Consider the following 13,979-nt stretch of genomic DNA (forward strand, 5'->3'; position numbering starts at 1 on the left):
GAGTAGTTGAAGTAACATTGTCCCGTATTTGTTGCTGCACTTTGTCTCTGTGCTGTATCTGAAACACTGCTCCTCTGTCCCACACATTTGTTCTGCTTTTAAGACGAGCGATAGGGTCAGTTTCACTAGAAAGATGAAGTATTATAATGCTTATTCTGCTTTCCCCCGGTGTTCCGCTTAAATATGACCAATTCACCATGTTCCTGAATAATAAGACATTGTTTTTTCCATCTCTAGATATTATGTTCATCCAGCAGATGGTACCCATGTGCCTCTATACCAAAGGTGCACAACATCTCTTTCCAGGGGGCCATACTGACTTTGATAAAGTGAGTGAAGGGCCACACATATTGGACAATTGAAACTTGAAACACATAGAGCTGAATTAAGTTAAAACGGCATGAATTTGATAGACACAACAAACATATTGCCTATTTGCGTGGTGTCTCTAAGGCTTATGAATTATTTTATAAATATGGATCCATGGCATTTTGTACTGTACATTATAAACATTTAACATTTGAGTACAAATGGATGGAATATACTCAAATGGTACATAGGCCTACGTATGAGTTACTAATAATTAACTGGAGTTGAATTGAATTCCCTAAAAAGATGATGCTGCCTCTTAAGATGTAGATTTTATGGAGGTAATTTTGTTTTTCTTGAGGACTTTGAGGGCCGTCTTGAGATGGTCGAGGGGCCGGGTCCGGCCCCCGGGCCGTATGTTGCCCATGTGTGCTCTATACGGAACACCAGGCCTCTTTACCAAAAATAGCAGATCTACAAGCTCACAAGCTTGTTGATAGGCTATATTTTTGCATAACGTTCACCCCAGAATTGGTATACAGAGGTTCAAGTGGTTAAAGAGGTGGTGCCATAGTTTTGTACTTGTTCTGTTTTGTATGTGCCTCGAATTGCATGAACAGAGTCTCACAGCACATGGTTGGATCTACAGACTCCAACTCGCAACCGGATAGCTGAGATCTTTGCCTACGTTCTTAGCTACTTCCCCTGCCGTTACGTTACTTGTATGGGATTGCATCTGTGTCATCTTAGATTTTTTTCGTTGGCTATTCAAAAATATAAGATATAAAGCTCACAGTGCCTCACTTCGTGCCATGCTGCGAGCATGAGTACCTGCTATTATTCATGGGAAAAATTGAAACTTCCCCCGTGTTATTTCCAGTCAGTTCTGGTGGAAATGGATATTTCTCCAATATGTTGTAAGATTCAAAAAATGAACAGTGTAATTCAGGGGTGCCGTGGATGAAAAAGTTATTTACAGGGGTGCCCTGAGTCAAAAGGTTTTTTTGGAAACCCTTGCTATAAACATAACATACACATTGATTAAAATAATATTTTATTCAAACAGCACTGCAATGGGATAGTTTTTGTCTTACACATCTAATACAAACGTGGCAACATTGTCAGTGAAAAAATTGTACTTAAAGCCTCCTCAACAACCTCCTAACTATGAAATATAATAAGTTCAAAAAGCCATGAAATAAAAGCAAAACAGAAATACAAACAACATATCGCCACTGTCGGGTGGAAACCTCACATGTCCAAGACTTACTTTTCAGGATTCAAATTCAAAAACATAAAAGAAATTGCACCGACACGAGAGAGACCGAAAGGCTTGAGCTTGTAGATCTGCTATTTTTGATGTTTCTGCCCGACAGTAATGATATGTTAATATACACATATACACAAAAGAAGAAAAAAATAAATAAAGTGTAAATACATTGTACAGAGATTGTGACCCGGGGGTTTGTCTGTCAGTGTCAGGAAAGTCCAGGATTCAGAAGCACATCCTGAGTTGAATCCTGGATTCAAGCTTGAGCTTGGTGATGAGCTTGGAGGGCACAATGGCGTTGAATAATACTGCACTGTATTCAGTGAACAACATTCTCACATTCTTCACCTCCAAATTGATGGTGTTACATGTTACTATGTTACATAGCTGCAATATGTGACTTTCCTCTTTCCCTGGATTTGAGCCCGGCTTACAGTGCAAGTGCTGACATTTGTAATAGAGCTTTTAAAAGAGCCTGCTGGCTTGCTCAGGGGATAAATTGAATCTTGTCCATCAGGTCACAATTCGTGTCAGATCCTGTGTCTAGGTGAGACATGACACAAACTAACTGTCTCAATAGAAAAGCAAGGAGACAAAATATATTGTATTTAACATACTATACCATACAGATTGGACTAAATGCAAACGTATTAATTAAAAGAAATGTACATATTGCCACTTTAACTAAGCAAAATGAATAACCACAGGAGAGTGTTTTCTGCTGGTGTTTCAGTCCGAGTGTATCAAAGGGTGCGTTCGGAAATGCGCACCGGCAACCCTCATCCTAACCCTAACCTCAGTAAAACTATGCCTAAACCCAACCCTAACCCTAACCTCAGAAAAACTATGCCTAAAAAAACTAACCCTAACCCTAACCCTAACCAGACCCAGTGCGCATTTCCGAACGCACCCTTTGATACGCTCGGACTGAAAAACCAGCAGAAAACACTCTCCCGAATAACCACATTGCCAGTGGTTTGTATTAATATGATTATGCAACATATTGTACTCATAACCACCATAATTACTACTGTTCAACTTCACAAAGCAGAGCACTAATTAAGCTGCAGATTCATCTATGACTTTAAGAGGAACGACCCTTCTCACAGATCCAGTCGTTCATTTCAGCATCACATTTTGCATCGGCCCATTTTCCATCACTGTGCTGGTATTCTGCACAGTTCCAGTCAACGTAGCTGCCAGGCTTTCCGGGGGTCCAGTTCCTGCAGAGTAAACAAAATGGCCAAATAAATATCATTTTGGGGGTCCTTCACATGAAAAGGTTTGAGAACCACTGACATAGTAGTCTCTCAAGAACAGACTAACTGAGCTCCAGTCAAGTGAAAAGGACCTTTTCTTTGACGACGGCTGGCCAGATTGCTGACATAGAAACATAGGTTTTTCAAAAAACCTTAGAAGGATTCAAAAGACACTTATAGAATCGGGTAAAAAATTCAAATTTTCAAGATTTTTTAAAAATAGCAGATCTACAAGCTCGCAGCGCGGCACTCGGTGCCGCGCTGTGAGCTTGTATATCTGCTATTTTTCAATAGTTAAAGCATAAAATAATGATACACAATAATGTGTACCCGTTCTGAATGGGTTAACTTGCACTGCTGGCACTTTCCGGGGGTCCAGTTCCTGCAGAGTAAACAATAACATCCAGGGACGTGCAGAGAATGTTAAAGAGGCAGGGGCTGAAATTATCTAAAAGGGCCTTTTGGTGAAAATATCGAAAATATCAGACCTCCAAGCTCGTTGTGAGCTTAGAGGTTGACTATTTTCGGTGCTTGATACCACACAAAACTAAGCATAATAAAGTCGACTGGAGATGAGTACGGCATGGATTTCTACACAGAGAGGGGAATTCTTTCAACATAAGATGCTGCATTCAAGTTCAGGAGAGTTTGGACAAGGCAATTCTCTTGAATGCTGCCTTCAGGTATGGCATGGAAAGAGGGCATTTGCATTTCTTTCACCATAGTAAAAACTGCATTCATGGTCTGGAGCCACTTTAGGAAGTCAGATACATTGTTGAAATAACAAAGATTTTCATATATCTTTATTTCATGTAACGGGGTTGAGTTGTTAAGCTTTACGAAAACACTATGAGTATATAAATGACTATAAATAGGTGTAAAAAGTTGGGAAATGTCCTCTTTCTGCAGCATCTAGCTCAGAAGACTTGTAGAATGCCATACATGTTGTTGATATCACTAAAGGGGCAGTTCATACTTTTTACAGAGAGGAACATGACTTGTGTAACAGGTTACAGGGTTGAGTGCGATTGGGGGACAGAGCTATATAATGTGATTTTAATGATTAAGCATCTATCTATTAAAAAAAAAATCACACCCGTGTGAAGTGGAGCTGTGTGTGTGTGTGTGTGTGTGTGTGTGTGTGTGTGTGTGTGTGTACATGACCAGCAATAGAGTACATTGCTGGTTTTATGTGAATATCAATTTATGAATTCTCTAATTTTTAGTAGTCATATCTCAAGTCCACTTTCCTTAGCAGCCATCTGAGACATGGTGTCTACTAAAAGAAAGGCAAGATAATTTCTGGAATGGAGATAAAATGTATGTAAGTTTTACACAATATTAAAGGGAACATTTAAATTGATGATAAAAAGCTTTCAAAACTCTTTTTGAAATTTTGATGACCAAATAGATAAACTTAAACTACACCTAAAAAGGTTAGAGGGACCTCTAATCATACCGGTTTCGTGTAATGATTAGAGTACAATTATTGAATGTTGGAAATACTTCAGTAAAGTAAAAGAAATTAGTACAGTACTTCCCACCACTATATTTAACCACATCCACTCAGTGACTTTGACAGAATTACGATAAACTTGTCTCACGCATTGATCATTGGTGTTCCATCCATCCACTTCCATGTTCCACTTCCAGTCTTCTTTTTCAGTCCAAGCCATGACTTTACCGCACTCTGCCAATTTCTGATGTATTCCTGATGATTTGTCAAAAATTAGACCATAATTATATTTGATCTACTACACTTCGATGTTATCTATATTCATAGAATTCACAGACAAGGGTTGATGATGGACATCTGGCACAGACTGAAGGCCTGTCCATTGTCTCTCCCAAACCGAACTTTTTCGGCGGAGAGTTGCGACTTTCCGACGTGCATCTTTACAAACTCTAATTCGGTGTAATGTTTTTCAGAAGTAGCGAATGACGTCATTTTGTAGTTGAACCGGATCTTTCCGACGAAAAGTTCGGTTTCGGAGACAGTATGGACAGGCCTTGACAGACACACTAACCTCTTCTGCTGGACTGTTAATGATCATCAGATGTGCGTCAATAACTGAACATTCTTTACTACTTTCCTCCCAGGTTTTCTTCTGACCAGTAGATCTGTAATAACAGCTGCATCCAAACGGCTTCCATCCTTCGGGACACGGCTTGACTAAACAGCAAAAGGACGTTTTTGTGTCAGTGAAATGATTATCAATGAACTGATAACAATTTCTAACAACACATACTTGTAATAATTGTATTAGTCAGGGATGTATAGTGGATGGTAAACCTATTTAGATGGTGTTTCTGCACCTCTTAGACTTATGTGTAATAACTAGTATTAAAAAGTCTTTCATGTGTGACTGTCACTGATATATTATTTAGGCATTTAGCAGATGCTCTTAATCCAGAGCGACTTACAATAGCAAGGTAATACATCAATACATCAACATCAATACATAGATCAGGATGGAATATGGACAATCAGACAGATCTGTGTCGATCACATGACTGTAGAGACGCTGTCTACCGATTTGCGTGATTTTTTTGTCAAAATCTGTAGTAGTGTACAGAAATGTGTTTTGCAAACATCGGCCTCAAGGTGGCGCTAGAACGGCCATTTGAAAAATGTGGGGCAGAGGTAAGTAAAAGTACAAGTTCAAAAAAGTTCAAAAAGTATTGGTATCAAAATGTACTTGTACAAAACGTAAAAGTACTCATTATGCAGAATGTTCCATTTCAAGTTTTCAAATTTGTACAAATATTTAGAAAATAGCAGATTTTCAAATGGCCAAAATGTTTATAAGCCTATACTGTAGGTCTGAAGTTGTTAATGTAAGTTTTGTAATAATAATCCAAATCTACAAAGTAACTAGTAAAGCTTTCAAATAATTGTAGTGGAGTAAAAGTACAATATTTATACCCGAGATGTAGTGGAGTAGAAGTAAAAGTATTGGAAATTGGAATTACTCAAGTAAAGTACAAATATCTCAAAATTGTACTTAAGTACATTACTTAAGTAAATGTACTTAATTACTTTACACCACTGACCAAGTGTGTATACTGTATGTCTCATGGCTTCATGTCTCACAGCAACTACAGCTACGGCCACCAAGCGGTGCTATTGAGCAGCCTTGAAGTGAATGGACATTGATTTAACATGGTTCCTCCAGTTCATATGTTGTAACTTATGTGTTACATTAGTTAATAAATGTGATGATATTTCATTTTCATTATTTAAAAGCTGCTCATTTATTATTATTATTTACAGTTAAAAACAGAGTTCAAATAGTTAATTCATTTTACAGTATATTCATTACATTGACATTTAATTAAGACTTATTTCTATTTTGTATTTGCCGAGCAAAGGATTGACTCCAGAAACTACATGTACCATAATGCTTTCGAAATGACCGTTAGTCAGTGTGTATTGTTTTTAGCAGTGGTGCAAAGTAACTAATTACATTTACTCAAGTACTGTACTTATTACTTAAGTACACTTTTGAGGTATTTGTACTTTACATGAGTGTTTCCAATTTCCAATACTTTTACTTCTACTCCACTACATCTCGGATCCAAATATTGTACTTTTACTCCATACTGTACTTTTATTTGAAAACTTTAGTTACTAGTTACTTTGGAGATTTAAATTATAATATTATAAAACATACATAAACCACAGAATCACAAATCACGAATCACAAAAAGGTTTGTAAACGTCTCTCACGTGTTGTCTCAGACTTTGCTTGTCTGAGTTGCCTCTCTAAGTCGATTATCTTCTGAGTCAGGTCGTCTTTCATGGTCTGGAGCTCCTGCAGGGCCTTGGATTGGAACCGCTCTCTCTCCAGGGTCAGGTTGTTATTGGCTGAATTATCTGCAAAGGACCAGAAGGTGATGATAATAAACCAAGCCGTTATACTGTTCACGATGAGGTCAAGCATCAGTGTGGAAAAGGAGCTTTGACGGGAAAGAAAACTCGTTTTTTCATGTGAATGAAATGATTGGTTGGTAAAATACTAGTGCAGTGGTTCTCAAAGTGGATTCCTTTAGGGAGGTCTAAATTGACCCATACAGGTATGTAACTCTGACAGTGTACAAATGGAACCAAATTTGGTTCCATTTGTAAACTGCCAACGTTAAGGGGACACCTTGAAATTGAGAGTTTGAGAAACACTGTACTAGTGAACCCACAAACATGGTAGGGTTCAGGGACGTGCTGGCCATTGGGAAAAGCGGGACAACTCCCGAACGGCCGGTTCATTCCCGGCCGGTCTAGGCTGGCCATTAGGAAAGAATAAAAAATAAAATGTCGGCCTTTGTTCCATTTTGGGGGCTTACAAAGTAAATCGTCACTGTCGGGCAGAAACCTTGTATCTCCAAGTTTCTAATTTATAATTTTTTTTCGCAAAGCAAAGCCCTGCTTCATCATACAAGGCCGTCGCACAAAAGTAGTGAAAACAGCCGATCTACAAGCACACAACGCCTCGTCGGATGTTTTCACTAGTTTAAATCATTTTTAAAATGAATGAATACAAAACAAACGGTTTTGGACATACAAGGTTTCCACCCGACACCGACAATGACGAAATATAACTCAGGTAAGTAATTGGCCACTGGCTTGTCACTTGTCATGATCTGAAATGGCAAATCTTTGAGTAGCAGCAGCGCTACAGAGAGAGATCTCTCTCTATAGCACGCAATGAGGGCCTCTCCAACTCTTTTTCCCGGGCTTAATCAGGGGCTCAGCACGTCCCTGGTAGGGTTCCTGTGTGAGAAACAGGGCCCGGAGGACTCAGCCCGGGTGGGTCAGCCCCGGGATCACTGCCCTGTGAACTGCATTTTGTAATGTACTGTATCTGTATTATGTATACCGGTATGTGTTCATTTATAATGAAGTTTTAATGTTTGCTTTGTTGTTTTCTAATGTATTTTATTGTTCACTGTGTCCATGTTAAATCTGGCTAGGCCTTCGTCATTATGCTCTGTTCATTAACATGCTCTGTCACAGCTAAATAAACAATAAAAGTCATATTTTTATCATTGGCGCATGAATTTGACGTTTGACCTTTGGCCATCGGATACTCACAGTCCACAACCTTTTCTGTGGTTCTCACTGCAAATATAGCAAACAGCAGCGTAAGAATCACTACACATAGTCTGACGATGTTTATCTGGATGCTGAGCTGTCTCTGGATGATGAGTTCTCTCTGGGTGATTTCTCTTTGGATGAGCAGGTCTCTCTGGACAACTGGAGGATATTAGTACAATAGAGTTCATCTTTAAATATGATCAGCTTTAATATTTCATTTCAAAGAACAGAGTGAATAGTATATAGTTAAGTAGTTATTTGGTAACTAGGTGCACTGTACTGTATATTATACTGTATAAGTGGAGTATAACTGCTAGTTTAGACTGACTCACTTGATTGCTTTGCTATTGTTTCCTTTTTTTCCCCTTTTTGTTACTGTCCTTGTTTTGTCTCTTTGTTCTTGTATTCTCTTCCACTTTGTTATTTTTTTTTTAACTTGATCTTTTCTGTTCTTCACATTGGTCACATAGATGTATAGAATGTATTCATCTTTAGTCGTATAAAAAACCTTGGACTGTTAGTTGCGACTGAATGTATAAAACAAATGCGACAAAATGTTCAATCGCCCTAAATGCCCACAGAAAAAGCTAATCAAAATAATGTACTGAAAAAAGTAGTGATTTGGTGCACTGAACTTAGCTTCATCTTCAATATCTTTGGAAAAGAGTTACTAGGGCCCAAGGTGGAGGGGCCTTAATTATTTTATACTTTAGCTATTGAAAAAATAGCAGATATACAAGCTCACAGCGCGGCACTGAGTGCCATGCTGCGAGCTTGTAGATCTGCTATTTTTGCTTCTGGGGGTCCCTGGAACTAAATATTTTGAGATGGGGGTCCGTGGCCAAATACATATCATTTTGGGGGTCCTTCACATGAAAAAGTTTGTGCACCACTGACATAGAAACATGGGTTTTTCAAAAAACCTTAATCTTAGAAGGATTTGAAATATTCAAAGACTTGCAAAGTTTTTCAAGATTTTTCAAAAATAGCAGATCTACAAGCTCGCAGCGCGGCACTCGGTGCTTGTATATCTTGCTTGTATATGTTGTATATCTGCTATTTTTCAATAGTTAAAGTAACCAGGGCCCAGAATTTGGTGCGACACCCCTGGATGTGAGAAGAGAGAGAGACACGCTGTAAGTGTGTCCCTGTGTACCTGGACCTCCTGTAACCCCCTGTGAGCGGGAGCCTCTGTCTCTGAGGTGGTCTGCTCCTTCTTCGGTGCGCTCCACGCTCTCCTCCTCTATCTTCTCCCTCTCCTCCCTGGCTCCTCCACCATGCCTCACACGCCTCGATGTGCCTGGCTGGTCAGAGACATCTGTAGACATCTTGACCCATTTACACCTGGAACGCATTATTACGCATTATTACTTTAACCATTATTTTATCCTTCAAACATGACAAAATAGCAGATCTACAAGCTTACATACATCTGCTAAAGTAGCTTGTAGATCTTATATTCTTTTAAAATCATGACAATTTGTGCAAGTCTTTGAATATACTGACCCGATTCTATAAATGTCTTCAATCCTTTTTTGAAAAACGTATGTTTCTATCATCAGTGGTTTTCAAAGGTTTGTCAAGGACCCCCAAAATGATATGTATTTGGCCGCGGACCCCCATCTCAAAGTATTTAGTTCCAGAGACCCCCAGAAGCAAAACTTGAGTTAGGAAATGCTCGCTTTAAATATATATATATATTCAAAGATTTGCATACATTTTCACGACTTTTCAGCAGATCTACAAGCTCTACAAGCTCTCAGCACGGCACTCGGTGCCGTGCTGTGAGTTTGTATACTGTATCTGCTATTTTCCAAAAGCTAAAGTATAAAATAATTCCAGGTCTTATTAAGAAAGGACAGAGAAGTTAATAAGTGAAAGAATATGTTAATAATGTACATATGAATATCATGATTACAATATAATGCACTATATTTCTCAATGTGTTTAAATGTTATCTTACTCACTGTCAGTTATCTATGTTGTCCTACTGTACGTTGGGATTCGTTGTTGCAGAATTGACTCTGAAGTCTGAACCAAAGCATATCGTTTTAAGCACACGAATGTGCATGCATGCGTGTGCAGAGACTACACACACAAACACAGTGCAGAATAACCAGCAGACTCTTGACCACAGAATGTACGAGAAAACTTGCTGTTGACGTAACAAACAGCGCTCTGGCTTTCAGATGGTTGAATTCTGTGAAATCCGGGGCGGGTAAAGTGAATGAAACCTCACCACCTCCCCCAACCACTGCTGTAGATGTACTGTACCCTCGTTCAATTGGCCAGTAAAGCCATTCTTACAGATTATAAGAGTAAATAAAACTAAAGACGCCTTTCATGTTCATAATAGTGGTGACACTGTGGTATTAGATAATAATAATAACAACTAGCAAATATGATGTCACAAATATTGACTCTGAACAGCCTCTGTATTTTGTGGCCTTTTGTGGCCTCTCAATGCAGGAAGCAGAGTGCAGAGTACAACTCCCCCCTTCCTGTCTGCTATTATATTTCCTGCGTCAAAAGAGCAGTGCTTTTAATTCTTAAATATACAAGTCATTTCCATACAGTGCGTGCTTTATGCTTTACCTGGGGGAGATGGGGGGTAAAGCAGCATCCAATCCCTTCCCTGTGGAAGTCACACGTTTTGAAGAGGCAAGCTGTCCTTAAAGGACCACTTCACCTCTGGGACAACCAACCAGATCTTATTTTATTGTTGTTTGGGACACGATCAACACAATCTTATTATTTTTTGTGTTCAATCTGTGTTATAGATATTTTAGTATTTCAGCATGCTACAAAGCATCATATGATGCTTTGTAGCTTGATATTGCATCATGCGATGCGTCATATGATGCAAAATGCATCATATGATGCTTTGTAGCATGCTGAAATACTAAAATATCTAAAAACACAGATTGAACACAAAAAAATAACTCAGGATTGTGTTGATTGTGTCCCAAACAACAATAAAATAACATCTGGTTGTGTCAGAGGTGAAGTGGTCCTTTAAGCCACAGCGCAAGCTTGCCTCTTCAATACACGTGACTTCCATAGGGAATGAATTGGAACATTGCCAGGTAAAGCACCCCAGGTAAAGCATGAAGCACATGCTTTAAATGTGTTTCTGGGGCCTATGAAGTGGTTAAGATCACCTTCAGTTTCTGGCCTAGAATCACACCTACACACCTCATCCCGTTATGGTCAGTGTAATGCTTTGAAGAAGAGCCAAACCACGGTGGAGTGTTTTGAATGGTGCTCTTCATGTTTAAGTATATGATTGTGTTGTTGATTGATGAAGAGTGACCCAGATCTCACACTCACACACCCACAGGCATTCTGTGAATTTTAGATTCAGTACATTATTAAGACAGTGTCTGGGTTAATGCTGTCGTGACCTTTTGTAGTTGCTACAGTTAAAAAGTGGCAACATAGTCCATGAATGAGTGATAAGGTCGTTTTGTGACATGGAATCCTCACAGTGCACACAGTGAGCACACAGTGAGCACACAGTGCCCAAAGCGTCGCAAAGAGCCTGTAAAGTATTCTATATATCAAAAACAAACGAAATAGTTATTCAAGTTTTCAAATAATTGTAGTGGAGTAAAAGTGCAATATTTGCTTCTATGTATACAGGTGTAGTGGTCTAGTGGAGTACAGAACATTTGAAATACTTGTACTTAAGCACAGTAATTGATTAGATGTACTTACTTACAGTACACCACTGCATAAGACACAGCAACTGAGAGTGAAAACGTTTAGGCCTAAACATCAAAAGAAATGACAGGATGTTCACAGGGTTATAGCTGCAGAGGAAGGTCTGAGAACAAACATTGTTCATGTTAAACATGTGATCACACATTGACCGCAGTGCACAGTGACTTTCATGACAGCAGAATGCAAAATGGACTTCATGCGTGAATACAGGACATTTGACTGAATGTTAGGCTATTGTACACTGTAAATAGCCTACTTATTGAATAAATATTCAGTACATAATAATACATTTAGAAATTCTTGAAAGCTACTTTGTGTGCAGGATTTTATCTTTAAAGTAGCCTATATCTTTGGATATAGATTCAATCATGCAGTAGGCCTATATTGGGCTAAAAATAGAGCAGCTTTAAACAATGTTTTTGTGCTCAAAATATTGCGTATAAACATGGTGACTGCACACCAAGAAGATGTACCCGAATCTGCCTCAACCTTCTGTAGGCTTAACTATAAATGTAAATATTAAGAGAATCACACCAACCACTCAACTGTAAGGAGGGGGGCAGGGCTGTAGCCTATCTGGGCAGAAGAAAACATGAAAATGAACACACACACACACGCACGCACGCGCGCGCACGCACGCACGCGCGCGCGCGCACACACACACACACACACACACACACACACACACACACACACACACACACACACACACACACACACACACACACACACACACACACACACACACACACACAACCTTAACTACCTCTTGTCTTTGTTCATTATTTAGAAAAGAAAGTATAGAGAAAGGAAACTGAGGGCAGAGACGTGCAACACAGGTCTGTGAGTGGAATCAAACCGGGCACGCTCACTGTTATTATGTGGTAGATTCAGCATCCTGTCAACCAGCGGTGCAGCACTGTCTATCTTCATTATGTAGGCCTACAAGTCTGACCACAAGAAGAACAACAGTTGCTGTGTGTGAGTCGATTTTAGCAGACTAAAACTACAACTTTTCAGATGACTAAAACGTGACTCAAACTAAAGGAAATTGTATTCAAAAGACTATGGCTAACACTGATCAGAATTTGAGTGAGTTGACTAGCTAATTACCTCCTAATCCAGGGGTCTTCAACAGGCGGTCTGGGACCCCTGGGGGGTCCTCAGAGTTTTTTTAACCACTTGAACTATAGCATCCTTATTATGAGGAGACCTTTAATAGTCAACAGCTTGTAGATCAGCTATTTTCGGCAAAGAGGAGACAGGGGGGGAAGCAGGCTAAGTAAGTACAAAGTGAAAGGTCTAGTTTACTTAGTATTGATGGTTTAAGTGGTTAAATGAACAACATCAATCTAACACACACTGATGATATTGCTGTCAAACAAGTCTATAGTTTAATCTGCAACAGCCGATTAGCTCTCTTATTACACACTTCTAAACTCTTGTCTTCTAATTTTAGGAACCAGAAACATAACATATTGTGAATGCCAACCAAGAGTTTCATTATTATGAAGTCAAACCATCCACAAATGAAATTAGGCTACCCCAGGCCCAGACGCCAAATGAATGTTCACAGGCGCACTATCCACTATCACCACTAGATGGTAGCGTTAGCACACAAAATCCATGTTCATTTCATTATGTCCAAAATGGCTTTTAGTTTGTGTTTATTTTAGCCATGCAGACTAGTGGCAGATCCAAAACGGCGTTATATTCAATTGGCAATTTGCCATATTTTAAATATTTTTTCAACATTTTAAATTAGCCTATTTTCGCTATGTATTATATTTTTTTTTCCAAAAAGGGAAATATCTTGAAAGCCAATTTGTAACTAATTAGTTCCTGCTCTGCTCTGCAGATTTCTGGTTAGTCCTGATTAATTGATTGAAGACTTAATTATTAGAAGTTTGCATAGGAAAAGGTACAGTTTCATGACGTACAGTTCACTGGTACAAGGTCTACTAGAAAAGACTAAGCTTATTTCCATAGGAAACCATTGAATGAAGTATATCATATAACATTGGATGACAGACGGATATAACACAATACTATGCAGTAGATATAGTCAGGAAAAAAACATACAGTTGTAGGCTATCACCACTGGCTGATAGGTCAGTCAGGCAGACCCAAAAGACTTAGATAAATGGGACTCTTCGCCTGGGACTCGTTGTGAACTTTTCACTTTTCACTACTTCTGAAGCAATTTTATGGAATTTCTTTGATGTTTCTGTGATTTCTTCATGAAATTACTGGGGGGAAAATAAGATCGAAATTTGTTTTTAATTCATGAAAAAAATATGCTTTTTTTGGGAATATTTTTTGAAAA

At 38.9% G+C, this 13,979-nt stretch overlaps 1 protein-coding gene across 1 annotated transcript; it reads right to left on the minus strand.

Annotated features, from left to right (window-relative positions):
- Positions 1-2,374: 2,374 nt before the first annotated feature.
- Positions 2,375-11,718, minus strand: LOC308280051 (low affinity immunoglobulin epsilon Fc receptor-like). The gene is made up of 7 exons (XM_080720310.1): positions 11,648-11,718; positions 9,087-9,274; positions 7,928-8,089; positions 6,569-6,715; positions 4,866-5,011; positions 4,443-4,549; positions 2,375-2,802 (listed from the first exon to the last, which is right to left on the minus strand). Exons 2-7 carry the CDS (start codon positions 9,256-9,258, stop codon positions 2,664-2,666), a joined length of 873 nt encoding a protein of 290 aa, XP_080576436.1. The 5' UTR covers positions 9,259-9,274; positions 11,648-11,718; the 3' UTR covers positions 2,375-2,663.
- Positions 11,719-13,979: the final 2,261 nt, after the last annotated feature.

This window comes from Nannobrachium achirus, assembly GCF_963921795.1.
Source record: "Nannobrachium achirus genome assembly, chromosome: 24".
NCBI classification, from domain to species: domain Eukaryota; kingdom Metazoa; phylum Chordata; class Actinopteri; order Myctophiformes; family Myctophidae; genus Nannobrachium; species Nannobrachium achirus.

Coding starts and splice junctions, on each gene's coding strand:
- LOC308280051 (XM_080720310.1), bottom strand. CDS start 9,258: ATGTCTACAGATGTCTCTGACCAGCCAGGCACATCGAGGCGTGTGAGG. Junction 6,716..7,927: donor CACAGAAAAGGTTGTGGACT/GTGAGTATCCGA, acceptor GGTCCTTTGCAG/ATAATTCAGCCAATAACAAC. Junction 4,550..4,865: donor TTAACAGTCCAGCAGAAGAG/GTTAGTGTGTCT, acceptor ACAAATCATCAG/GAATACATCAGAAATTGGCA.